Source organism: Rhinoderma darwinii, chromosome 1 (assembly GCF_050947455.1).
Source record: "Rhinoderma darwinii isolate aRhiDar2 chromosome 1, aRhiDar2.hap1, whole genome shotgun sequence".
In the NCBI taxonomy this organism is placed as follows: Eukaryota; Metazoa; Chordata; class Amphibia; order Anura; family Rhinodermatidae; genus Rhinoderma; species Rhinoderma darwinii.
Genome location: NC_134687.1, coordinates 42,328,895 through 42,355,546, shown reverse-complemented (window position 1 = coordinate 42,355,546; position 26,652 = coordinate 42,328,895). Strand labels below are relative to the sequence as shown.

At 40.2% G+C, this 26,652-nt stretch overlaps 1 protein-coding gene across 1 annotated transcript; it reads right to left on the bottom strand.

Annotated features, from left to right (window-relative positions):
* Nucleotides 1-1,477: 1,477 nt before the first annotated feature.
* LOC142728379 (sperm acrosome membrane-associated protein 6-like) lies at nucleotides 1,478-4,565 on the bottom strand. Its single transcript, XM_075849101.1, has 8 exons — nucleotides 4,073-4,565; nucleotides 3,763-3,837; nucleotides 3,592-3,669; nucleotides 3,431-3,463; nucleotides 3,241-3,318; nucleotides 3,047-3,150; nucleotides 2,761-2,920; nucleotides 1,478-2,537 (listed from the first exon to the last, which is right to left on the bottom strand). The coding sequence occupies exons 1-8, from the start codon at nucleotides 4,281-4,283 to the stop codon at nucleotides 2,296-2,298; spliced, it is 981 nt and encodes a 326-aa protein (XP_075705216.1). The 5' UTR covers nucleotides 4,284-4,565; the 3' UTR covers nucleotides 1,478-2,295.
* Between the last annotated feature and the right edge of the window lie 22,087 nt (nucleotides 4,566-26,652).

The following is a 26,652-nucleotide window of genomic DNA, read 5'->3' as shown; positions in this document are numbered from 1 at the left end:
ACGACTATGGAGTTGCCATATCAAGTTTATAAGGTCTGTTTGTAGCGTCTTATTTCCACTCAAATGAGTTTCGATATCAACCCAATGTTTATGTCTATTGTTTTGCCACCAGTGGGTTAGTTGATCTAAAACGCATGCTCTGTAATAGTCTCGAATATTAGGGATTCCTATGCCTCCCAGCCCTCTGCGTCTAGTGAGAATTGAAGCGGATATACGGGGATGTTTATTGTTCCACACAAAGTTCATTAATATCTTATGGCCAGCCGAAAAAAAAAGAGTTGGGCAAGTGAATTGGTAGAGTCCGAAACAGGTATAAAAGTTTTTGGAGAATCATCATTTTGGAGAAATGTGTAATGTCCTTCCTTAGAATATCAAGGATAGGAGGGAAATTGCGCTCATAGGTTTTAGTGGACGGGAATGTTAGTTTAATCCCTAGATAGGATATCTCCCCTGATTGCCAATCCAGGAGATATCGTTGTTTCAAAAACTGCAAGTCAGTGGGAGGTATATTCAGGGGGAGGATTTAGGACTTATCTCTGTTTAATTTATAAAAAGAGACCTGAATAAATCTCTTGAGGACTTCAAAGGTGTTTGAATTTGGTTGTTTTAGAATTCTCCCTCAGGCTATTAACGTCTAGCTTAACGGCTGTCATAAAGGTTTCAATGGCTAACACATTACCAAAGGGGACAAAATCGCTTTTCAAGGAGAAGTCAAAATCACTAAGTCTTAATTCTCTAGGCAATTCAACTCTAGGCTCATGGTTTTGTTCTGCGAACCAGGTTTTTAACTTAATGGTACGAAAAAAAATCTATGCAAATCCAATTCTAGTTTATATATATATATGTATTCGTTTTTATTATATGTTTCCTATATATAAAGCAGCTATAAGTAGGCTTTGACCTGAATACATCAAGATCACGTCTCAGTTATGAATTTAGGCTTTGTTCAGATCTGCGTCAGGGTTCCATGGGTTCCGTCAGATATTTCCGTGAGGGGAACCCATGAATGGAAACCGAAAGGAAACCATAGCTTTCCGTTTGCATTAAATTGATTTCAATCGACTATGCTATTGATTCCGCTGAAAAAATGGAAACCTTATGAAATGCAGAAAAACGGAGACCATTAGCAATGAAAGCATTACTATTGAAATCAATGGTAATGCAAACGGAAAGCTATGGTTTCTGTCTGGTTTCCGTTCGGAGTTCTGTTCATGGGTTCCCCCGACGGAAATATCTGATGGAACCCATGATCGGAATCCTGATGCAGATGTGAACGAAGCCATGTGATCGGTAACAGCTCGATCCTGCGTGTTACATGTGTTGGGGGGGCCAACTGGGTTGAGGCCCACTCAGATGTGTTTTCCCCCACCCCTGTGCTAAACACCTAGCTATGCCTCTGCTCCCAAGTACTTCCCTGTCCCCCTAATTCACCAGACTTGAACCCAATGGGACTCGACTGTGTACATAAAGCTGGGGAACCTCTTTAAGTTGCTATTTAATAAAACACAATTTAAGTTTTTTCATTTTTGTTTTATAGATATTAGGATAAGAATAGAGTTAGGTAATAATCCTGCAGAGATATAATGCTGCAGGTAAGGGGTGATATGGTGGTGTCCTCCTCTTTTTTCTGAACATCTTGGTGCGCCGCCTATGACCGGTGATAAAGGTCATATCCAGGCCTGAGGGTTCCCACTGTGACCCTGCAGTGTTGGTTCTGCTGCAGGTTAGATGTAAATGGGTGTTTTCCTCCTCTTGTTCCTGAATATTATTTCCGGGTCACTTTGGGGCACTCAACAATGACCAATGATAAGGGTCTTGTCCAGACTTGAGGGGCTCCCACTTTGCCTCTTTAACATTTTTTTTTTTTTTTTGGAGGGATAGGGTTTGGGTTAGGTTGAGGTAATAATCCTGCATGGATATTATGCTGCAGGTTTTGGTACTTGGGTGTTGTTCTTCTCCTCACTTTCCTGAACATTTCTATGTCCCTTCAGAGTGCGCAGCTTTGACCGGTGATAAAGGTCTTGTCCAGGTTCGAGGGGTTCCCACTGTGCTTCGGCAGCAATGGTTTTGCTGCAGGTTAGATTTAATTAGGTGGTGACCTCCTTATCTTCATCCTGAACATTATTCACGGTCTCTTATGGGTGCGCTGCTTTGATGATAGGGTTCGTGTCCAGGATTGAGGAATACCCATGATGTTTCTTGAGAGTCTGATGTTGTTGACTCCAGATGTTTTTGACTCCATAAGATAATGCACTGATGGGACGACGGTTCTTGATGTTTTTGTATTTATTTTTTTTAGTCCACACTGAGGGCATAATGCCACAGGGCTCCAACCAATAATGTCACTATCAGGCAGCAGACTCCGGCATAGATGGCATAGAGGATGTAGCTCTGGAAGAATGTTTGGATTTTCTCCAGGGTGGAGGGAATATGTTTAATAATTTCCTCCTCCTCCTCAGCTGGTATTTTTGTTGATTCCAGAGCATGATGGAAGTATCGCTCTACTTCGGAGGCTTCCCTTGTATCAGTCGGTGTCACTGAAATACAGTAGAGAAATAGAAGTAAATAATGAGAATGTCGTTTTTTATATAAGCAGCACTAGATCATAGACAGACATAGATTATCAGAAAGAATCTTTACTGTAAGAGCAGTGCAGAGGCAGGAGGAGTCGCTGATCTAGTATATACACATTTAAGTGACAGATCAGAATATTCTAGAAAATAAAATATTTGAGAGACTTTAAACTTTCAGAAGTCTTACCATCTAGATAGTAGAATTTGCGGAGTATGATGTCATCATCCTCATCCGTGACCTCGCAGGCATAAGTCCCTGTGTGGCTGGCTCGTGTAGGATCAATCATCACAAATAGGTCTTCCCCACTATAGATGTCTTTGAAAAAACCTAAATCAGTCGCCTTCATCTATAAATGAAAACGTTGATGACATCAGAGAAGACATTCCTCATATGTGGAGTAGGAACGAGGGGGGGTTACAGGTTTGCCTTTGTACTGTAATATAATGGTTATAAATGTAACCTGAATACTTACGTTTTTGGCGTACTTCCAGACGACTGTTGCATAGTCCGGAAGGGGAAAGGACGCCCCGCAGTGGATGATGGTCTTTTCCAGCTCTATCACATGCATTTCCTCAACTGAAAAGACAGAGAAGGGAAACAATGGTCTAACACAACTCTAAACTAATAGTTTTACATAAGATTTATAAATTGATGATAGAAACTTACTGGGACAGGTCACGGGGAGTTGGCAATCCTCCTCGGCACATCGGCTGCATTTAAAAACTCGGGCCTCTTTCTGAAGGCCTGGGGAAAAAACACAGAGAGAGAGGGGGGTCACATGTCTGATGTAAATGAAGACCCCCCCATGTATATAACGGAGGTCACACGTATCATCATGTCTAATGACATTACTCACCACATGGAGGTTTGCATTCTGCCGCTGTATGACCTAATGGAAGGAATAGATATGGTTAAGGCTGAATTATGTTGTGTGGGGGAGGGGGAAACAGACAGGAGATGATGGAGAATATATAAAACACATGTACTGTCTGTATCTGAGGATCTTTAGCTACTTACTTGCGGCACGGTCTTTTACGCCATTAACAAATTCAGCAATTTTAATTTCAAATTGTTCCACCCAAGATGGCGGAAAGTCTAGAAGGAATTAGAGAAAAATTAAAGAGATAGACATTGAATTTTGACGATTTGAAAGAAATTCGAGAAAAATTTGAGACTTAATGAACTTACATAATTCGCTGATTTTGCTGACTTCTTTTTCGAAGCCCTTCAGATACGATCTGATCTTTTGTATCTGGGAAAAGGCTGTAAAGAGAAGACACATGAGATTAATGCCGGGTCCTGCCGACTTTGTATGAAGTGATCTATGATGGACATGGGGTTCCTGAGTGAATATTATGTACAAGAGATTTCCTGCTCTGACTGCTGTTAATGCTACAAGTGACGCTTCAGTCTAGCAGGACAATAGCTTAATACTGAGATGACATGTTCTATGTATAAGATGAAGGAGTGATGAGAAATAGAAGCAGATAATAGTTACCTATCACGGTGTCAGTCAGGGGCTCAAAACCCCTGTGAAGCCTCTGGAGACAGTCTACGGCCTCCATCTTCTTCAGCGAGACAGGATAGTGGCAGATACTGGCTCTGTCTGCTGGAGTAGTGAAGCAGTTGAGGCAAGATGTCACTACCTCCGCTCCACATAGAAGAATTACTATCTGCAGCCGCAGATAGTAAAAAGTTATGAATCGCATGACGTTTCGTCACAAAATTACTTCAGCTTGCGAACCTGAGAAAACAGAGAAATGTGATGATGAGATTTTTTCTTCAGGGGAATAGGATCCATTGTCCGTGGCCTGTTCCTTCCATCTATTCACTATATACAGGTTGTGGCCAATAGGGTGACATTATATAAAGACATATATATCATAGCCCCTGGGGTCCTTAAATTGCAGAATGCAGACTGCTGTATATGCCGCCTGATATTCCTCATAGTTCTGCAGGTTATTATAGGATCCCTCCTGGTTATAAAGGAAATGTTACCAATAATAACTTCATATTAGAGAATTGCCGATAATGTAATTCTATAATATATTTTTTTCTAGTGACTTCAAGGCATCCAGTACTCACGTGTCACATCCAGCTGACGAGTGACTGATCTGTGCCAGCGCCATATTGTTTACTGCAGTGACATCACAATAGTATTTTAGTGGGTTTATAGTAAGGCTTCACATTTGATAAACCTATACTAGAATATTCTGGAACCATATGAACATCAGTATAATAATATATACTTATCATTGGCATAGCCATAGGGGTACATAGGTTTTCGTTATACCTGGGCTCTAGTGCCAAAGTGGGGCATATAAGGTGACAGCAGAGCTATACATGACACCAGATGGGGGTGGGGCCTTTGGTGCAGATGTTTTGCATTTGGCCTCGGACCATCAAGCTCTGCCTCTAGTGGTTTTTACTGGAACTGCTCCTCTACAAGTGCACATGTTAACAGTCCATCCATTCAATATAAGAGCTGACTGACATCTATAAGAGTAGTGACAGATCCTAAAACTCCTCACACATGGAAAATGATCAATGCTCCTTCTAATTTCAATGACCTCAGTGTATATAGAACAATTACGTGGAAATTATTTTATTTTTTGTGTGGGCGACTCCATAGCCTTAGAGTGACCATATCAACAATCTAGTTATAAGCTATGATTTCTTTATACTGGGAATTCCTTCTAAACCAGCAATAATGGCCAAATGATCAAATATCTAGATAATCTTAGTACAGGAATTATAATGTACACACAGCTGAATCATCCACAAACATAGTAAAAATCCAGTACTCACGTGTCACATCCAGCTGATGAGTGACTGATCTGTGCAGAGCGCCACATTCTATACCCCAGTGACATCACAACAGACTTGACCTGACATGACTTTACCCATCAGAACTGCCAGACCTTACATGTCTTATTATTGTATTTTAATAGGATTAACCCCTTTAGGACACAGCCTGTTTTGGCCTTGTGGACACAGATGATTTTTTCAAATCTGACATGTGTCACTTTATGTGCTAATAACTCCGGAATGCTTTTACCTATCCAAGCGATTCTGAGATTGTTTTCTCGTGACATATTGTACTTTATGTTAGTGAAAAAATTTGGTCGATAAATTCAATATTTATTTGTGAAAAACTTCAAATTTTAGCAAAAATTTGCAAAAATTTGCATTTTTCTAAATTTAAATGTATTTGCTTGTGAAACAGATAGTAATACCACACAAAATAGTTACTAGTTAACATTCCCCATATGTCTACTTTGTGTTTGCATCATTTTTTTTCACGTACTTTTATTTTTCTAGGACGTTACGAGGCTTAGAACTTTAGCAGCAATTTCTCATATTTTCAATAAAATTTCAAAAGGCTATTTTTTCAGGGCCAGTTCAGTTCTGAAGTGTCTTTGAGGGCCTTATATATTAGAAAGTCCCCATAAATCACCCCATTTTGAAAACTGTACCCCTCAAGGTATTCAAAACCGCATTCAGAAAATATTTTGACCCTTTAGGCGTTTCACAGGAATTAAGGCAAAGTAGAGGTAAAATTTACAAACTTCATTTTTTTTGCCGAAATTCATTTGTAATAAAAAAAAATCTGTAACACAGAAGGTTTTACCAGGGAAACGCAACTCAATATTTATTGCCCATATTCTGCAGATTTTAGAAATATCCAACATGTGGCCCTAGTGTCCTAATGGACTGAAGCACCGGCCTCAGAAGCAAAGGAGCACCTAGTGGATTTTGGGGCCTCCTTTTTTTAGGAATATATTTTAGGCACCATGTCAGGTTTGAGGAGGTCTTGTGGTACCTAAACAGTCGAAACCCCCCCAAAGTGACCGCATTTTGGAAACTACACCCCTCAAGGCATTTTTCTAGGGGTATAGTTAGCATATTGACCCCAAAGTTTTTTTGCAGAATTTAGTGGAATTAGTCTGTGAAGATGAAAATCACCTATTTTTCTGTGGAAACATAGAATTTTTTCATTTTTACAAGGAATAAAGGAGAAAAAGAACCCCAAAATTTGTAAAGCAATTTCTCCCGATTACTGCAATACCCCATATGTGGTTCGTAAACTGATGTTTGGACCCACAGCAAGGCTCAGAAGGGAGGGAGCGCCTTTTGGATTTTGGAGCGCAGATTTTGCTGGATTGGTTTTCAGTGCCATGTCGGGTTTGCAACGCCCCGGAGGGACCAAAACAGTGGAAACCGCCCAAAAGTGACCCCATTTTGGAATCTACACCCCTCAAGGCATTTTTCTAGGGGTATAGTGAGCATTTTGGCCCCTCAGGATCTTTTTTAGAGCTAAGGTGACCAAAAAACAGACTCTAGTCTATGGGGGATCCGTGACAACACGTTCCACACTGGTGCAACTCGGATGTGAAGGACTTCAGCCTTACTGTACTAGTGACAGGGACATAAGACCCACATCAAACACCCTCACCTCTGGTATGAAAAAAAAACATCATATGTAAAATTCCACAATGGCACAAGTATCAAAAAGTCGGTGCGCAAAAAAAATACAACGAAGCAAAAGTCAACCAATCAGATTGAAATAGAAATTTTACTTGTGGAAAGGCATCTGACCAGTCACAATAGCACTGGTTTACTGCATGTTATGGTGGTCACAGATGGTCGGAAGTGCGGGTGACATTCAGTGAGACATCTGCCCATCCCCCAGCAACCTATACTCCGCTGCCATGAAGGGCGCCAATCCTTCACTGTTAATGGGAATAAACAGAGATTTTGCAATATGTCCAAAAATCTCTTGCTCTACCAATCTCCATCACTCCACCCGCAAGAATTGAGTTTTACAATTCTTGCATCAAAGTTGCAGTGCGTCGCAACTGTATGGGAGGTGGCAGCGACGTGTAACTTTGCATCGTTTATTCTGTTAAAAAAATTGTTTCTGGATTTGTTTTTTTTTATGTATTATCGAAAACATATAAATATACATGACAATGGTTTGTTTCTTATTTACATCTGTCTTTTTTCACAAAAATTGACGTGGTAAAGCCTACAAACACTCGAGAGGCAGCCATTTTGTGAGCAGGAATAAAACTCAACATAATGTGACCAAGAACCAAGTGACATCCCCAAAACATAAGCCACAAAGGATCTCTAGCCACCAGTTTCAAGTGGGTGGCAAGGCAGCCATTTTGTAATCTTAATTTACTCCACAAAATGGCTGCTATTAGTGCCTCAGAGATATCACTAGGTTCAAGTTGCTCATTAGGCAGCCTTGTATATTGGTAACAGGTAGGCGTGAAATCCTATACAAAATGTCAAATTTTTCATGTCACAACAGATCAAATGGCGACTAGTCTCAAGCATATTCAATGGCAGACATGATAGGCCTCAATATCAAAACAGCCCTTCTTGCCATAACAGCCAATCAGAATCAGTGTTTCATTTTTTTCAACACAATGTAGAACATAACAGCTGAATTCTGATTGGTTGCTATGGGCGACAGGGTTACCTGAGGCCCAATGTGAACTGTTCAACTTTATTTATAAATGTGTTTTTGCAGCAAAATTGGATCAAAAACATTGCATCACATGGAAATTTCATTCATTCTTACTTTGGGCCCCCGGGGGTCTCTATGCCCTGCTTGCTACATTATATTATATATGCACGTTCATAAATCACATGACCAGCAACAGCTTAAATTTTGTCCATACACAATCCAAAACCATCAATACGTTTTTAGTAGAGAGCTCAATGACTACTTAAGCCACAAGGAGGGTAGCGGCTTCTGCCATCTTTCTAATACCACATCCAATATGCGCTAACTACGAGCATGGTGCCTGTCGACCATTACTGCAATAGTTGCACCCCATTGAATTCAATGGATATGGAGGGATAGGGGTTGTATGAGGTAAATAAAATGGCATGCAATTCATATTGGCAACCCTCTTGTTCCGGGCGTCATGCAACGCAAATAGCGATTTAGCAATAGAGACCTTCCCCCCATGTATTGATACGGTCTCCAAGAAGAAATGTCTTTGTTACCCATAGCAACCATTTATGTGACCACTTTTCATCTTTCCAGTGCAATTTAGAAAATTAAATCAGAAGTCTAATTGGTTGCTATGGTCACCAAGCCACTTTTTTCTATAGACAGTTCTAATATATTAGGTCCTGTAGATCTGCGTTCTCAGAAATCTGGCCTTCATATCACCTTGGTTTCTGCCATCTTTAGAATTTTTTTTCTAAAACTTCCCAAGCCTTTGGCTATTTCCCACTGGTTCTTGGTAATTATCCGAAATATGCCATTGCAGTCAGGGCAGCAATTCTGAACCTGAGGTTCTTAGGAATCTTTTTTCCCTATGTCCTTGTTCCACCCTCAAAATGGCTGCCTGTCGCAGTCATTTAACCCTTCATGAGGTTTGAAGTTACTTACTAAGTCACATGATTTTCAGCTATTCACAATATACAGTAAAAAAACCAGTGGTATTCATCATGTTTGGTCATGAGCTTTGATTGAGATATATATATATATATATATATATACAGTGAAGGAAATAAGTATTTGATCCCTTGCTGATTTTGTAAGTTTGCCCACTGTCAAAGACATGAACAGTCTAGAATTTTTAGGCTAGGTTAATTTTACCAGTGAGAGATAGATTATATAAAAAAAAATTAAAAAAAATCACATTGTCAAAATTATATATATTTATTTGCATTGTGCACAGAGAAATAAGTATTTGATCCCTTTGGCAAACAAGACTTAATACTTGGTGGCAAAACCCTTTTTGGCAAGCACAGCAGTCAGACGTTTTTTGTAGTTGATGATGAGCTTTGCACACATGTTAGATGGAATTTTGGCCCACTCCTCTTTGCAGATTATCTGTAAATCAATAAGATTTCGAGGCTGTCGCTTGGCAACTTGGATCTTCAGCTCCCTCCATAAGTTTTCGATGGGATTAAGGTCTGGAGACTGGCTAGGCCACTCCATGACCTTAATGTGCTTATTTTTGAGCCACTCCTTTGTTGCCTTGGCTGTATGTTTCGGGTCATTGTCGTGCTGGAAGACCCAGCCACGAGCCATTTTTAATGTCCTGGTGGAGGGAAGGAGGTTGTCACTCAGGATTTGACGGTACATGGCTCCATCCATTCTCCCATTGATGCGGTGAAGTAGTCCTGTGCCCTTAGAAACAAACACCCCCAAAACATAATGTTTCCACCTCCATGCTTGACAGTGGGGACGGTGTTCATTGGGTCATAGGCAGCATTTCTCTTCCTCCAAACACAGCGAGTTGAGTTAATGCCAAAGAGCTCAATTTTAGTCTCATCTGACCACAGCACCTTCTCCCAATCACTCTCAGAATCATCCAGATATTCATTTGCAAACTTCAGACGGGCCTGTACATGTGCCTTCTTGAGCAGGGGGACCTTGCGGGCACTGCAGGATTTTAATCCATTACGGCGTAATGTGTTACCAATGGTTTTCTTGGTGACTGTGGTCCCAGCTGCCTTGAGATCATTCACAAGTTCCCCCCGTGTAGTTTTCGGCTGAGCTCTCACCTTCCTCAGGATCAAGGAAACCCCACGAGGTGAGATTTTGCATGGAGCCCCAGATCGATGTCGATTGACAGTCATTTTGTATGTCTTCCATTTTCTTACTATTGCACCAACAGTTGTCTCCTTCTCACCCAGCGTCTTACTTATGGTTTTGTAGCCCATTCCAGCCTTGTGCAGGTCCATGATCTTGTCCCTGACATCCTTAGAAAACTCTTTGGTCTTGCCCATGTTGTAGAGGTTAGAGTCAGACTGATTAATTGAGTCTGTGGACAGGAGTCTTTTATACAGGTGACCATGTAAGAGCTGTCTTTAATGCAGGCACCAAGTTGATTTGGAGCATGTAACTGGTCTGGAGGAGGCTGAACTCTTAGTGGTTGGTAGGGGATCAAATACTTATTTCTCTGTGCACAATGCAAATAAATATATATAATTTTGACTATGTGATTTTCTTTATTTTTTTTTATATAATCTATCTCTCACTGGTAAAATTAGCCTAGCCTAAAAATTCTAGACTGTTCATGACTTTGACAGTGGGCAAACGTACAAAATCAGCAAGGGATCAAATACTTATTTCCTCCACTGTATATATATATATATATATATATATATATATACACACTGCCGTTCAAAAGTTTAGGGTCACTTAGAAATGTCCTTATTTTTGCAAGAAAAGCACAGTTTTTTTCAATGAAGATAACATTAAATTAATCAGAAATACACTCTATACATTGTTAATGTGCTAAATGACTATTCTAGCTGCAAACTATGCTGATAAAAATACGTTTTTAAGATTTAAAAGTTGCCACCCAAGAAATACGATATATTAATTTCCTTTTAGCCGAATGATCAGGGTGAAACGTATAGTTGATAATCAATCCTATTTGGATCAATCGCTAGAGACGATGACCTCTTACTTTATGCAAAGGGGTTATCCCAAGCGATTACTGCAGTCACAAAGGAATAAGGTTCTCATCTTTTTGATAAATCGAAACGTTCTATATCAAGAAGAATCCCTTTTGTCTCTACATACAATGATTTCAGTGGAGATATATCCAAAATTCTTACTAAACACTGGTCTATTATTAAAAACAGCTATAGTCATATAGATTAATTGAATAATGCTCCTCTTATGTCCCATAGACGATCACAGAACTTACCAGATAAACTGGTCAGTTCTCGGGTGAAAGGGTCACCCAGAGGTGTAAAACATGCCTTACTTAAACCATTCAAACCAGGCAACTTTCCCTGTTACAACTGTGTTAACTGCCCGCTGATGAGTAAAGGTAGAATTTTTACACCTCCCGGGACTGTTAGCCAATATGACATCAAATATACGTTGACTCTAATTGGGTCATTTATGTACTTTGGTGCCCCTGTCGATTACTGTATGTGGGAGAATCCACGTGTGAATTAAAAACACGTTTGAATAACCATCGTTTCTCTATTAAGAAGAAGAAACTTGATTTGCCCGTGTCTAAACATTTTTCCGAACAGGGTCATACTGAGAATGATTTAAAATGTATGATCTTAGATCATGTCCCATCATCCCAACAAGTGTAAGAAATAGTAGTGCGTTAAATGTATTTCCAGACATTGTATTCCTTTAAACAAATATCAAAGATTGTCTTCCATTCACTGCATATATTTTATAAAGTGCTAAGTGCAAATCAATAAAGTGCAGGTGTTTAAGGTTACAATCGTAATTATATTTATATCCAAATAGACTCACCAATTCCGGATACCCTCACAGACTTTACATGCTGTATTTGTCCTCAGCGTCTCTTATTCTTTAAAGCGCATGCGCGGACTCAAAAATTCTGCGCACATCTGTCTTAACTCCACTGTGTAACTGAGTCGTGGAATGCACATCGTGACCCGCACGTCCATTGTTCAATATTCATCAGGCGCATGCTCAGCTGAGCATTTCTACGGCCATACGAAACTGGCTAATAGTATTAAACATCTGTGGGGTTTTAACCCTTTACTGCTATTGTTGATGGGATTTTCCATTACTTTTAAGATAAGGATCGTAATGTATCCGCAATAGGGATGACATTTTTTAGTGCATATTAAATATATATCAAAATATGTGTGTAATGCCCATGGCCGTGGGCCGCCATGTTTACTTACCTGACGGCCGCAGCCATGGATAAGTGAGTGCTGGTCCCCATCTCCTCCTCAGGAGACGCCAGTGCTCACTTCCACTTCACTCGGCCGAGTCCCGGGTCAGCGCGCGCACCTGAATTAAAGCACCATATTAGCCCAAGAGCACCCTGGACTATACGAAGGGCCCAGCCCCTTCCTGCATTACCTGAGCGTTGTTGTGGTTACCTATGTTTGTCTATGCAAATAGTTCCCTAAGTCAGGGGCGTAGATAGGGGGGGGCAAGCGGGGCATGTGCCCCGTGCGCAGGTCAGAGGGGGGCGCCAGCGCCACCTCCTCCTGCACTATAATTGTACCTGTGTCGCAAGGACACAGGTACAATTAGAAGCAATGAATGACCGGGCACGTTCTGTGCCCGGCCATTCAGCGCCTTTCCACGAATGAAGCGACTGGTACCTTTTGTACCAGTGACGCTTCCGTCGATGAAAGGCGCTGACTGACTGACAGGGAAAGTCATCCTGCCCAGCCAATCAGCGCCTTTCATAGACGCTGTGTTCAACCCCCTGGAGACCTGCGCAGAAGAGAGCAGGTCTCCATGGCTGCCGGACGGCGTGGAAGCGGGAATAAGGTGAGTTTGAAATATATTTTTTTTTTAAATTGTAATAGAAGTGTGGCTGTGTCTGCGGGGGGACTTTGTCTACGGGGGGTGTCTATCTACAGGGGGACTATATCTACAGGGCTGGGCTATATACAGGGGGACTATATCTACAGGGCTGGGCTATATACAGGGGGACTATATCTACAGGGCTGGGCTATATACAGGGGGACTATATCTGCTGGGCTATATACAGGGGGACTATATCTACAGGGGGGCTATATACAGGGGGCTATATACAGGGGGACTATATCTACAGGGGGGCTATATACAGGGGGACTATATCTACAGGGCTGGGCTATATACAGGGGGACTATATCTGCTGGGCTATATACAGGGGGACTATATCTACAGGGGGGCTATATCTACAGGGGGACTATATCTACAGGGGGACTATATCTACAGGGGGACTATATCTACAGGGGGGCTATATACTGGAGTGGGCTGTCTATAGAGCACCATATACAGGGGTGGGCTATATAGTATATAGCCCCCTGTAGATATAGCCCACCCCTGTATATGGTGCTCCATAGATAGCCCACCCCAGTATATAGCCCCCCCTGTAGATATAGTCGCCCTGTATATATCCCAGCCCTGTAGATATATTCCCCCTGTATATAGCCCACCCCTGTATATAGCCCAATATATGGTCCCCCTGTAGATATGGTCCCCCTGTAGATATGGTCCTCCTGTAGATATGGTCGCCCTGTAGATATGGTCCCCCTGTAGATATGGTCCCCCTGTAGATAGCCCACCCCTGTATATAGTCCCCCTGTATATATAGTCCCCCTGTAGATATAGCCCACCCCTGTATATAGTCCCCCTGTAGATATAGCCCACCCCTGTATATAGTATCCCACAAATAGCTCCCCCTATAGTGCTCCACAGAAATCCCACCCCTGTATATAGCCCCCTTGTACATATAGTCCACCCCTGTATATAGTGCGCCACAGATAGCCCGCTCTTGTATATAGTATACAGGGGTGGGCTATCTGTGGCGCACTATATACAGGGGTGGACTATCTAGTGGAGCACTATATACAGGGGTGGATTATATGTACAAGGGGGGGCTATATACAGGGGTGGGCTATCTGTGAAACACTATATACAGGGGTGAACTATATGTGGAGCACTATATACAGGGGTGGGCTATATCTACAGGGGGGCTACATACATGGTTGGGCTATCTGTAGAGCTCTATATACAGGGGTGGGCTATATCTACAGGGGGCTATATACAGTGGTGGGCTATCTGTAGAGCACTATAGGGGGAGTTATTTGTGGGTCACTATATACAGGGGTGGTCTATATGGGGGCACTATCTACAGGGGCTCTATGGCAGGCACTATCTACAGGGGGCTCTATGGCAGGCACTATCTACAGGGGGCACAGTGTGTGTGTGGGACACGGTGTATGGTGCTATTATAATTAGAGGTGCTGTGTATGGCGCTATTATATTTAGGGGCGTAGTGTGTGGTATAATGATAACTTTATATTTATTTATAGGCGCAGAAATGTTGGAAAAGTGAGAAGCTGAAGACATGTGAGCGGCAAACTGCAGAAATGGGCTGTGACCGGAAGAAGTCATCATAGAGGTCAGGACCAAATGGAGAAAAAGAACTAGAATCTGAGACGTCACCGGTGAGTCACTCAATGTAAATGTTCATTCTGCCTCTAATCAGCACTGTAGTCACTGTATGATCTGCAGCGAGATGATGGGTGGTATGATTATGATAGGATTTATTTTTTGTGAAACGGCATCTCCCAGCATATCCTTACCATTGTTCGGGCTATGCTGGGAGCTGTAGTTTTACGCCGTACAAACCTATACGACAGGGGTTGCACTAAATTGAGCTGTATTTGTTCTGGGGCTGTATATATGTACCGAGCTTGGTTCTGGTGTTGTGTATAGAACCATATTGCTTGTTAAATGTACAAATAATTTTATGCTCGTGTTACATAAAAAGAAATGACACGTCGATTGGTAGAGAAAACAAACACGGCGAGGGGGAAGGAGATGTCGGGAAAGAGGTTGGGGGGGGGGGCGCCAAACTGAATCTTTGCCCCGGGTGCTGGAGAACCTAGCTACGCCTCTGCCTAAGTGTCTTAAAGATTCCAGTGTTCCCGTTCCTGCTACCCGTAATCTGTATCCCAAGTTATCCTGGTTCAAGTGCCTTATTGAGTTGGAGTCATGCTGCGCCACCACGCCTGGTGTCTGCCTGCTGCTGCTGTACTGGTACCTCAGGGACTTTGCAAAAGCTATATGGTGCCAAGAAACCAATCTAGCAAAATCTGTACTCCAAAAGCCAAATGGGGTGTTTCCTTTGTTTTGGCATCACAAGACCTCTTCAAACCTGACATGGTGCCTAAAATATATTCCAATAAAAAGAAGGCCCCAAAATCCTCTAGGTGCTCCTTTGCTCCTGAGGCCTGTGTTTCAATCCAGTAGCACACTAGGGCCACATGTGGGATATTTCTAATAGACTGGGCAATAAATATTGAGTTGTGTTTCTTTGGTAAAACCTTCTGAGCTACAGAAAAAAAATGATTAAATATGAATTTCTGCATATAAAATAAAATTTGTAAATTTTACTTTTACTTTGTTCTAATTCTTGAGAAACGCCTAAAGGGTTAAGAAACATTCTATATGCTGTTTTAAATACTTTGAAGGGTGCAGTTTTTAAAATGGGGTGACCTATGGGGGTTTGTATTGTATAGATACATTTAAATTTAGAAAAATGCAAATTTTTGCAATTTTTAGAAAAAATATTTGGGTTTTTCGCAATTAAATACTGAATGTATCGACCAAATTTTACCACTAACATAAAGTCCAATGTGTCACGAGAAAACAATCTCAGAATTGCTTGGATAGGTAAAAGCATTCCAAAGTTATTACCACATAAAGTGACACACGTCAGATTTGAAAAATAAGGCTCTGTCAGGAAGGTCAAAAGTGGCTGCAGCAGGAAGGGGTTACAAGATGGACTAAGGGCACGTTTACCTTGATGGGATGATGTATGATTTTTAAAATAAATATATTGCCTCGCATCCTATACATGTTTCAGACGCTTCCGATTACGATTCCTATCTCTTTCTTCAGAATGATAAATTTAATACAGACTATTTTTATTTGGGCTGGGAAGTCACTACGCTTGCAATGTTGTGTAGATCAAAGGAGAGGGGAGGACTCGCCCTTCCTGATATAAAATCTTACCAGTTAGCCACTCATTAAGCACCGGTCATAGACTGGAGCAGACACACAAAGGACAAACCACGGGTGGCCTTAGAGCAAACCTTTACATCTATCCCACTTATGGCCTCTCCATAGATCAAGTCTAAATACCTAAAGAATCTTCGCTCTCACCCAACTGTTGGACTAAGTTTAGCATACTGTTGGTCGACAACAGTTAGGACATCGTTTTTTCCTTTACACTCCGCCCTTTAGCTTATATTAGGGAATCCTCACTTTAACCCCAGCCTGGAAGACCCGATCCTCCGACAGTGGATTTTTTGTAAAAAAATCTGTGCAGCTCTCTTTTTCTCAGATACGGATTGGCTTACGACCTCTGAATTATCAAATCTAGAAGATCCTAGCCCACTGGTGCCTTGGAGAACTCTTCAACTCTGGCATTTCCTTGCGTCTTTAGCTCCAAGCACCCGATTTAGAGATACAGAAACACCATTTGAGGCCCTATATGTGGGCTCAGGGCTAATGAGACATACTCTGTCCACGGTTCACTATCTTCTCCAGGATCCCCCAGACCAACCTCCACCTACATATTTACTTACGTAAATGGGAGATGGAGTTAGGCCTCTCTCTATCTCCCGCACATCAGAATCATATTCTTACGTTACATAGTTACATAGTTACATCGTTTGTACGGTTGAAAAAAGACACATGTCCATCAAGTTCAACCAAGGGATGGGAAAGGGGAAGTGGGATGGGAAAGGGGAAGTAAAAAATTTCTACACATAGGAGCTAATATTTTTTTGTTCTAGGAAATTATCTAAGCCTTTTTTAAAGCCATCTACTGTCCATGCTGTGACCAGCTCCTGCGGTAGGCTATTCCATAAATTCACCATTCTCACAGTAAAGAAGGCTTGTCGCCTCTGCAGGTTGAACCTTTCTTTTTCCAGACGGAGGGAGTGCCCCCTTGTTTTTTGAGGGGGTTTTACATGGAACAGGATTTTACCATATTTTTTGTATGTGCCATTCATATATTTATATAAGTTAAAGATTTGTCCTCCCTTAGTCGTCTTTTCTCAAGGCTAAATAGGTTTAGTTCTTTTAATCTTTCCTCATAACTTAGATTCTCCATGCCCCTTATTAGCTTCGTTGCTCTTCTTTGTATTTTTTCCAACTCCAGGGCATCCTTTCTATGAACTGGAGCCCAGAACTGGACTGCATATTCTAGATGAGGCCTCACTAATGCTTTGTAAAGTGGTAATATTACATCCCTGTCCCGCGAGTCCATGCCTCTTTTGATACACGACAATATTTTGCTGGCCTTTGAAGCAGCTGATTGACACTGCATGCTGTTATTGAGTTTATGATTTACAAGTACACCCAGATCCTTCTCAACAAGTGACTCCCCCAGTGTAGCTCTCCCTAGGACATATGATGCTTGCAGGTTGTTGGTACCCAGATGCATAACTTTACATTTATCTACATTAAACTTCATTTGTCAAGTCGACGCCCAAACACTTAGTTTGTTTAAATCTGCCTGCAATTCACAAACATCTTCCATAGTCTGAACTATATTGCATAGCTTGGTGTCATCTGAAAAAATAGAAATAGTGCTATTAATCCCATCCTCTATATCATTAATAAATAAGTTGAATAATAGTGGTCCCAGCACTGAACCCTGGGTTACACCACTTATAACTGGGGACCATTCAGAGTAGGAATCATTGACCACAACTCTCTGGATACGGTCCTTGAGCCAATTCTCAATCCAATTACAAACTATACTTTCTAAACCTATAGTCCTTAATTTACCCATTAGGCGTCTATGGGGGACAGTGTCAAATGCCTTTGCAAAGTCCAAAAACACTATATCCACAGCGGCCCCTCTGTCTAGGCTTCTGCTTACCTCCTCATAAAAACAAATCAGGTTGGTTTGACAGCTTCTGTCCTTTGCAAAACCGTGCTGGCTGTCACTTATAATACTATTTATTGTCACATAATTCTGTATATAGTCCCTCAATAGCCCCTCAAACATTTTCCCCACAATTGATGTTAAGCTTACTGGTCTATGATTACACGGCGAAGACCTAAAGCCCTTTTTGAAAATAGGCACCACATTTGCCCTGCGCCAGTCCCTTGGCACTATACCAGTCATGAGAGACTCTCTAAATATTATGAAGAGGGGGACAGAAATAACTGAACTAAGCTTCTTAAGAAATCTAGGGTGTAACCCATCTGGTCCCGGGGCCTTGTGTACATTTATTTTATTTAATTTTGCTTGCACCATATCTACATTCATCCAATTCAGTATATCAACTGATATATTAACAGCACTGGCAGCGGCTACATCAGCTGCTCCTTCTTCTGTTGTATATACAGAGCCGAAGAACCCATTTAGTAACTCTGCCTTCTCTTGATCCCCTGTGACCAACTCCCCATTACCACTATCTAAGGGTCCTACATGTTCAGACCTTGGCTTTTTTGCATTTATATGCTTGAAGAATTTTTTAGGATTTGTTTTACTATCCTTGGTCACCTGCCTTTCATTTTGTATTTTTGCTGATTTTATTATCTTTTTACAGATTTTATTAAGCTCTTTATATTTTACAAAGGCTACAGCTGTACCCTCAGATTTGTATTTTTTAAATGCCCTTTTTTGTCACGTATTGTCCTTTTTACAGAAGGTGTAAGCCATGTGGGGTTTAATTTTAGTCGTTTATACTTATTACCTGTAGGAATAAATTTTGCACTATAATTACCCAAAGTAGATTTGAAAATCTCCCATTTATCATTTGTACCATTATTTTACATTAGTTCTTCCCAGTCTATATCCTGAATTGCAGCCCTCATCCTGGGGAAGTTGGCCTTCTTAAAATTAAGTGTTTTTGCCCTCCCAGCCTGCGTTTGTTTTTACAGTATAGGTAAAATGTAACTATATTATGCTCACTGTTACCAAGGTTTTCATAGCTCATAAGACCTCAATCAGCTCCCGCTATCAGGAAACGAGTTACAAATTGCTGACTCGATGGTACAGAGTCCCCTCCTATATTCATTCCTTCTTCCCAGAGATATCCCCTAGCTGCTGAAGATGTGATAGAGCAGAGGAAACCATACTTCATATTTTTTGGTCCTGTCCAAGATTATCCCTTTTCTGGGAAGAGGTTAAGCGGGTAATCGGTAAAATAATTAATAAACTATACCTTTGGATCCGCACTGTTCCTTCTCCATCACTGCGACATCTCAATTAAAGTATACAAGCGTTCATTGCTCTGTTTTTTGCTAATGGCGGCACGCCAATGTATTCCGATCTTATGGATGAAAAACATAGCTCCGCCTTTATTTCAGTGGATTTCGAAGGTCGATGACCTAATGGTGATGAAAAATGTGACCTCTTCGATAAAAACCGGGTATCATAGATTCTATAAAACATGGTTTAATTGGTTGGAGTTGCAACAAACAGAATCCTATAGAGATCTTCTTCGAGGGGTGTAATTGAGTGGACCCCTGACTTTACCCATCTACTCAGCACATATCTGCATTTCTGTTGGGGTGGAAGTGGGGAGGGAATGGAGGGAGAGATGCTTCGCTCCTGTTTTTATTTAAATTTTTTCCCCTCTCTTTGGGATTTTTTGTAAAATCGAAGTTTCTGCTCTACTGACAGGACGGTTAGGCTGGGTCCCATCAGCCCTCAACATTCAATATCTATCAATGCCAGACTGTCTGCTTTAATGCAATCTTTCTCTCTTCGTTTTTCTTAGCTTTTTTTCCCCCATGCATTATTAAGAAGGTTTAAACTCAATTGTTAAGATATAGCAGAGACCATGTATAGTTTAAATCGTGTTTATTTATATTGATGCCGATTGATATCGGTTGTTTTCTGTCTGTGGTTCTTTTTGTTTACTTTTATTAAAAAAATATATATATAAAAAAAAAGGAAAGATCAATATAGAAATCAACAGTGTAATGTAAGTATTAGGCTTCGTTCACATCTGCATTGGGTTCGACTACGCTATAGCTTCCGGCAAAATGAAGGGTCTGGTGCACAACAGACACAAACGGAAACCATGGGCACCGGATCCGTCACCATTGAAATCAATGGTGATGGAAACGGAAACCCCTGGTTTCTGTCTGTGTCAGTTTGTGTCTGCTCAGGGTCCCGTTCTGACGGAAACCTCAGACGGAACGTTAGAACGGGACCCCAACGCAGATGTGAACGAAGCCTTATATGGCTATAAAATATTGATCATATAGCAGACATCACAAATATTGACATATTGCATCATTATGTCTTACAAACAGTAGCGTACATAGAGAATAAAAACTAAAAAGCAAAAAAATCTTTCTGCTTGATAACACATCTAATCTACCGGCACAGAAGGTCCTGGTGTTCCCATCCCATCTAAAATATTTTACTTCACCTTGTTTGCTAATATTTCAGCCCCTCTGGAGAGCACATCCCTGTTCAGGTTTCTTTCCACCTTTTCATGCAGGGATTATACCAACCTGTAATAGGCCCCTTCTCTTCAGGGGCCCCATTGCAGCTGCATCGACTGTCTCTATGGTATGACACAGGTGCATTAAAATATAGATTAGTGCAGTGTTATCCTTATAATCCTACACCTGTCTTAACTGAGTTGTGTATCCAGAAAAGTTCAATCTGATGATGACGTCGGCTGTGGAGAAGAATGGATTGGCCATTAACCACAAGAGATGCCTTGCCTTTTTGCAGCTCTATGGGAAATATCTCTGGTTTCTGCATGTTATTATCAGATCACTTTAGCAACTTGATGTGTATTACTCCAATGCATCTACATAAAAAAATTAAGCACGTTTTCAAGAAGTCTGGTTTACATCCTCTCGTTTTGTGCATACAGCTCCATTAAAAACATATGTGTCTCCATATAAACCATGTGTTTAGTCTGATCCTGCAGTCACGAGTTTCATCTGCATCCTGTTTCTTTCAATCCTACAGGGAGTAGAAGAGGGTACAGATTGATGGGAGTAAAGCTGGCCATACAAATAAAGATGATGAGCCGAGAAACGACAATTCTCAGAAGACGCTGGTAATGACTATGCCACCAACGTTCCAAGATTGCCATTAGACAAAAGTCATAACAATATGTGCATACGCGGTCTGACCATTGTCGAACAGATTAAGGACGTACTTTGTGGGTACATTCTTGGACCGACCAAGCTTTTATCACATTCTTACTACACATGCTTTAGGAATGTCGAGCTTGTATTTTATCCAATGACTATGATAAAAATTTACCATCCAGACCGAACAACTTTGGAATTAATTTTAGCAAACGATATGACAAATGGCACCCCATACACACAACGAAAATTAAACAAATGATCTTTGCGCAGAAGCAGTAGACACATAATGGTAGGATATTTTTATAGATTGTTTGCAAATTTGCTTCAATTGTTAATTTTCAATACATTTAGCAATAAAATGTGGTTGAAAACTTACACATAGCCTTTTCGTAGCAATTCTATATTATATATTATTTTAAAATAAAAAAATATATTTATTTGTAAATTCATGCACTTTGCTCCAAACACAAGGTACATAATTATAATTTTACAATATTTGCAATGCACACACATAATTATAGTGGACAGAATGTTAGACTTAAGCATATATATATATACACACATTAAATTCAGTTGAATGAGACAAATTATCTAATGTCGCTTAATTAACCCCTTCAGGACACAGCCTGTTTTGGCCTTGTGGACGCAGGCGATTTTTTCAAATCTGACATGTGTTAGTTTATGCGGTAATAGCTTGGGAATGCTTTTACCTATCCAAGCGATTCTGAGACTGTTTTCACGTGACATATTGTACTTTACGTCTGTGAAAAAAACTGGTCGATAAATTCAGTATTTATTTGTGAAAAACACCAAAATTTAAAGAAAATGTGCAAAAAATTGCATCTTTCTAAATTTGAATGTATCTGCTTGCAAAACAGATATTAATAGCACACACAATAGTTACTAGTTAACATCCCCCATATGTCTACTTTATGTTTGCATTGTTTTTTGAACGTCCTTTTATTTTTCTAGGACGTTACAAGGCTTAGATCTTTACCAACAATTTCTCACATTTTCGAGAAATTTCCAAAACCTATTTTTTCATGGACCAGTTCATTTCTAAAGTGGCTTTGAGGGCCTTATATATTAGAAACTCCCCATAAATCACCCCATTTTAAAAACTTCACCCGTCAAAGTATTCAAAACAGCATTCAGAAAGTTTCTTAACCCTTTAGGCATTTCACAGGAATTAAAGCAAAGTAGAGGTGTAATTTACAAATTTAATTTTTTTTGGAGAAATTCAATTGTAATAGAAAAATTTCTGTAACACAGAAGGTTTTACCAGAGAAACGCAACTCAATATTTATTGCCCAGATTCTGCAGTTTTTAGAAATATCCCACATGTGGCCCTAGTGCGGTAATGGACTGAAACACAGGCCACACAAGCAAAGGAGCACCTAGTGGATTTTGAAGCCTCCTTTTTATTACAATATATTTTAGGCTCCATGTCTGGTTTGAAGAGGTCTTGTGGTACCTCAGCAGTGGAAACCCCCAAAAAGTGACCCCATTTTGAAACTACACACCTCAAGGAATTTATCTAGTTGTATAGTGAGCATTTTAACCCCACAGGTTTTTTGCTGAATTTATTGGCATTAGTCGGTGAAAATGAAAATCTACATTTCTTGTGAAGAAACATAGACATTTTTAATTTTTGCAAGGAATAAAGGAGAAAAAGCACCCCAACATTTGTAAAGAAATTTATCCTGATTACGGCAATACCCCATATGTGGTCATAAACTTATATTTTAACACATTACAGCCCTCAGAAGGGAAGGAGCGCCATTTGGGTTTTGGAGCTCAAATTTTGCTATAATGGTTTTCGGTGCCATGTCCCATTTGCAATGCCCTCGAGGGACCAAAACAGCGGAAACCCCCAAAAGTGACCCCATTCACTATCAGAATCCAAGAGAGCAAATGCCTCTTCAGTGGTATATAACTAGCCATTTTTTTACGTATTTTTTTTTTTACTTATTTTTTGTAAAAGTTTTAATAAAAGTAAAAAGGCCCTGTTCACACAGTTTTTTTTACTAGTTTTTCAGAGCAGAAACCGCTCTGCAAAACTCGTCAAAAACCGCCCGAAAATGTCTTCCATTGATTTCAATGGGACTTTGACGAGCTTTTTTACAGTGAGCAAAAAAAACGCATCGCGGTAAAAAGAAGCGACATGACCTATCTTGAGGCGGTTTCCGCCTCCAAAACCCCTTTTCAATCAGTCAGAAGGGTAAAAAAAACACCTTGACGAGTGTTTTGACGAGTTTTTGTCAAACCACTGTGCAAAAAACGTCTGGAGCCGTTTTTGCAGGAGGAATTTTCCTCCTGCAAAAAACTCAGTGTGAACACAGCCTAACAATGAATCAATGTATTTAGAATTTACAGACGTGTAAAATATATGAAGAGATTTATATAAGTATATGTGTGTATACGTATATATTACATGTACATATATATCTATATGATGTTATAGATATAACATTCCTAATTATTAATTTTTAGTATTAACAAATTTAAAATATATGTCTATATATAATATATATTACTCGTGTGTGTGTGTGTGTGTGTATATATATATATATATATATATATATTATAGACGTGTGTGTGTGTGTGTGTATATATATATATATATATATATATATATATATATATATATTATAGACGTGTGTGTGCGTGTGTGTGTGTGTGTGTATATATATATATATATATATATATATATATATATATATATATATACACATTATAAGCTCTAATTGATTATTAAATAACTAATTAATTGTCCTAGTCTGAGTACTATCTACCTAACAGACTACCTAAACTAGAACTAGCTGCCTACACTAAACTATCTATGTGGAGGTGTTTTTCTGTGTTTTTACAGTCGGTGTGTCTTTATATGAGACACACAATAGCTGCTCGGCACAGTTTCTTCTCCCCCACTGTCTCAGAACGATCTGACAGGGAGGGAGGAGAAACATTGTAACAAACAGCACGAAAGTTTGTTGCTGCAACAAACTTTGCTGTGAACTCCATGATAGGTTTATCATGGTGATCACGTCATCGGGACCGGCATCAATCCGGTCCTGATGTCTTCTCTCAGCACTTAGGCTATGTTCACACGAAATCAATGGGAGGCGTTCTCGGGGAGTTTCTGCCGAGTTTTGCGACGCGGTTTCCGCGTCAATAAACTCGGCAAAAGACCCCGTGTGAACATAGCCTTAGGCTGCTAGTAGCAGCGTGTGCTGAGAGATTCAGGGCATAGGGAGAGCGCTGTGCACTCTGTTCTGACAGCACGTCGATTAACGGGTTGCAGGACAAAAGCCCAGCACTGCAGCCCATTAATCTACGTGGGCTGGTCGTGAAGGGGTTAAGCAAAAGATGTTTTCCTGAATCCACACTGCGTTCACTTTTTCAGGGTCAGCTAAATAAAGAACTTGTATTTTTATCTAATTAGGGCAAAAATATAGAGAGAGAAAACTTTTTCAATAACTGCACAAAACATAGTTACATAGTAAGGCACAAATCTATCTAGTTGAGCCTATCATCCTGCAGTGTTGATCCAGTCGAAGACAGAAGAATCCCAATGAGGCAGTTGTCATTGCTTCACATAGAGGGAAAAGCTTTCTCAATTCCACCATGGAAATCAGATTAAATCCCTGGATCAACAACCCATTTCCAGTAACCATAACATAATATTATTACTTTCAAGAAAGGCATCCAGGCCCCCTTAAAAGTAATTCAACACATCACCTGTCACAACTTAGTAGTTGTAGAGGATTCTATAATCAGGAAGACGGATAGAATAATTTGTCGCCAAGACCGCCTCAACCGAATGGTTTGCGGTCTCCCTGGTGCCAGGGTTCGACATGTGGTGGAACGGGTGGATAAATTAGTGGGAGGGGCTGGTGATGATCCAGCTGTCGTGGTCCATGTGGGAACCAATGACAAAATACATGGTAGTTGGAGGAGCCTTAAGAATAATTTTAAACGCTTAAGGACACAGCATGTTTTCGTCTAATGAACCAGGCCATTTTTTTCAAATCTGACGTGTCACTTTATGTGGTAATAACTTTGGAATTCTTTTATTTTTTCAAGCGATTATGAGATTATTTTCTAGTGATACATTGTACTTCACATTAGTGGTAAAATTTGGTTGATACTTTCAGTGCTTATTTGAGAAAAACATAAAAATTTAGAGAAAATTAGCAAAAATGTGCATTTAAATGTATCTGCTTGTAAGACAGATAGTAATACCACACAAAATACTTACTAGTTAACATTTATCATAAGTCTACTTTATGTTGGCATCGTTTATTGAACATTCGTTTATTTTTCTAGGACGTTACAAGGAATACATTTTCAATTTTTACAAGGTCTAAATGAGAAAAAGCACGATAACATTTGTAATGCAATTTCTCCCGAGTACGTCAATACCCTATATATGGTCATAAACGGCTGTTTGGACACACGGCAGGGCACAGAAGGGAAGGAGCGACATTTGACTTTTGGAGCTCAAATTTAGCTGGAATGGTTTGCTGAGGCCATGTCCCATTTGCAAAGCCCCTGAGAAGACAAAACAGTGGAAACACCCCACAAGTGACCCAATTTTGGAGACTACTCCCCTCAAGGAAATTATTTAGAGGTATAGTGCGCATTTTGACCCCACAGGTTTTTTGCAGAAATTATTGGCAGTAGGCCATGAAAATTAAAATCTAAATTGTTTTCAATAAAATGTAGGGTTAGCTATTAATTTTTTTTAAATTTCCACAAGAACTAAAGAAGAAAAAGCACACAACTTTATTAGAGCAGTGTCTCCCGAGTACAACAATACCCCATATGTGGTCATAAACGGCTGTTTGGACACATGGCAGGGCTTAGAAGGGAAAGAGCGCCATTTTACTATTGGAGCTCAAATTTACCTGGAATAGTTTGCGGAGGCCATGTCGCATTTGCAAAGCCCCTGAGGGGATCAAAACAGTGGAAATCCCCCCACAAGTGACACCCCTCAAGAAAATTATTTAGAGGTATAGTGAGCATTTTGACCCCACAGATTATTTGCAGAAATTATTGGAATTAGGCCAGGAAAATGAAAATCTAAATTTTTTTCAATAAAATGTAGGTGAAGCTATTTATTTTTTTTTCATTTCCACAGGAATTAAAGAAGAAAAAGCACCCCAACATTTGTAGAGCAATTTCTCCCCAGTACAACAATATACCATATGTGGTCATAAAAGGCTGTTTGGACACACGGCAGGGTTTAGAAGGGAAGGAGCGCCATTTGACATTTAGATTTTGTTAGATTGGTTTGCGGCGCCATGTCGCATTTGCAAAGCCCCTGAGGGACCAAAATAGTGGAAACACCCCAAAAATGACCCCAGTTAGAAAACTACAACCGTCAAGGAACTTATCTAAGGGTATAATGAGCATTTTGACCCAACAGTTTTTTTTTGCTGAAGTTATTTGAATTAGGCCATATTTACTGGTATTTAAATTTATAATGTGGGGCA

Coding starts and splice junctions, on each gene's coding strand:
- LOC142728379 (XM_075849101.1), bottom strand. CDS start 4,283: ATGCGATTCATAACTTTTTACTATCTGCGGCTGCAGATAGTAATTCTT. Junction 2,921..3,046: donor TCTGGAAGTACGCCAAAAAC/GTAAGTATTCAG, acceptor TTTCATTTATAG/ATGAAGGCGACTGATTTAGG. Junction 2,538..2,760: donor CAAATTCTACTATCTAGATG/GTAAGACTTCTG, acceptor ACTGTATTTCAG/TGACACCGACTGATACAAGG.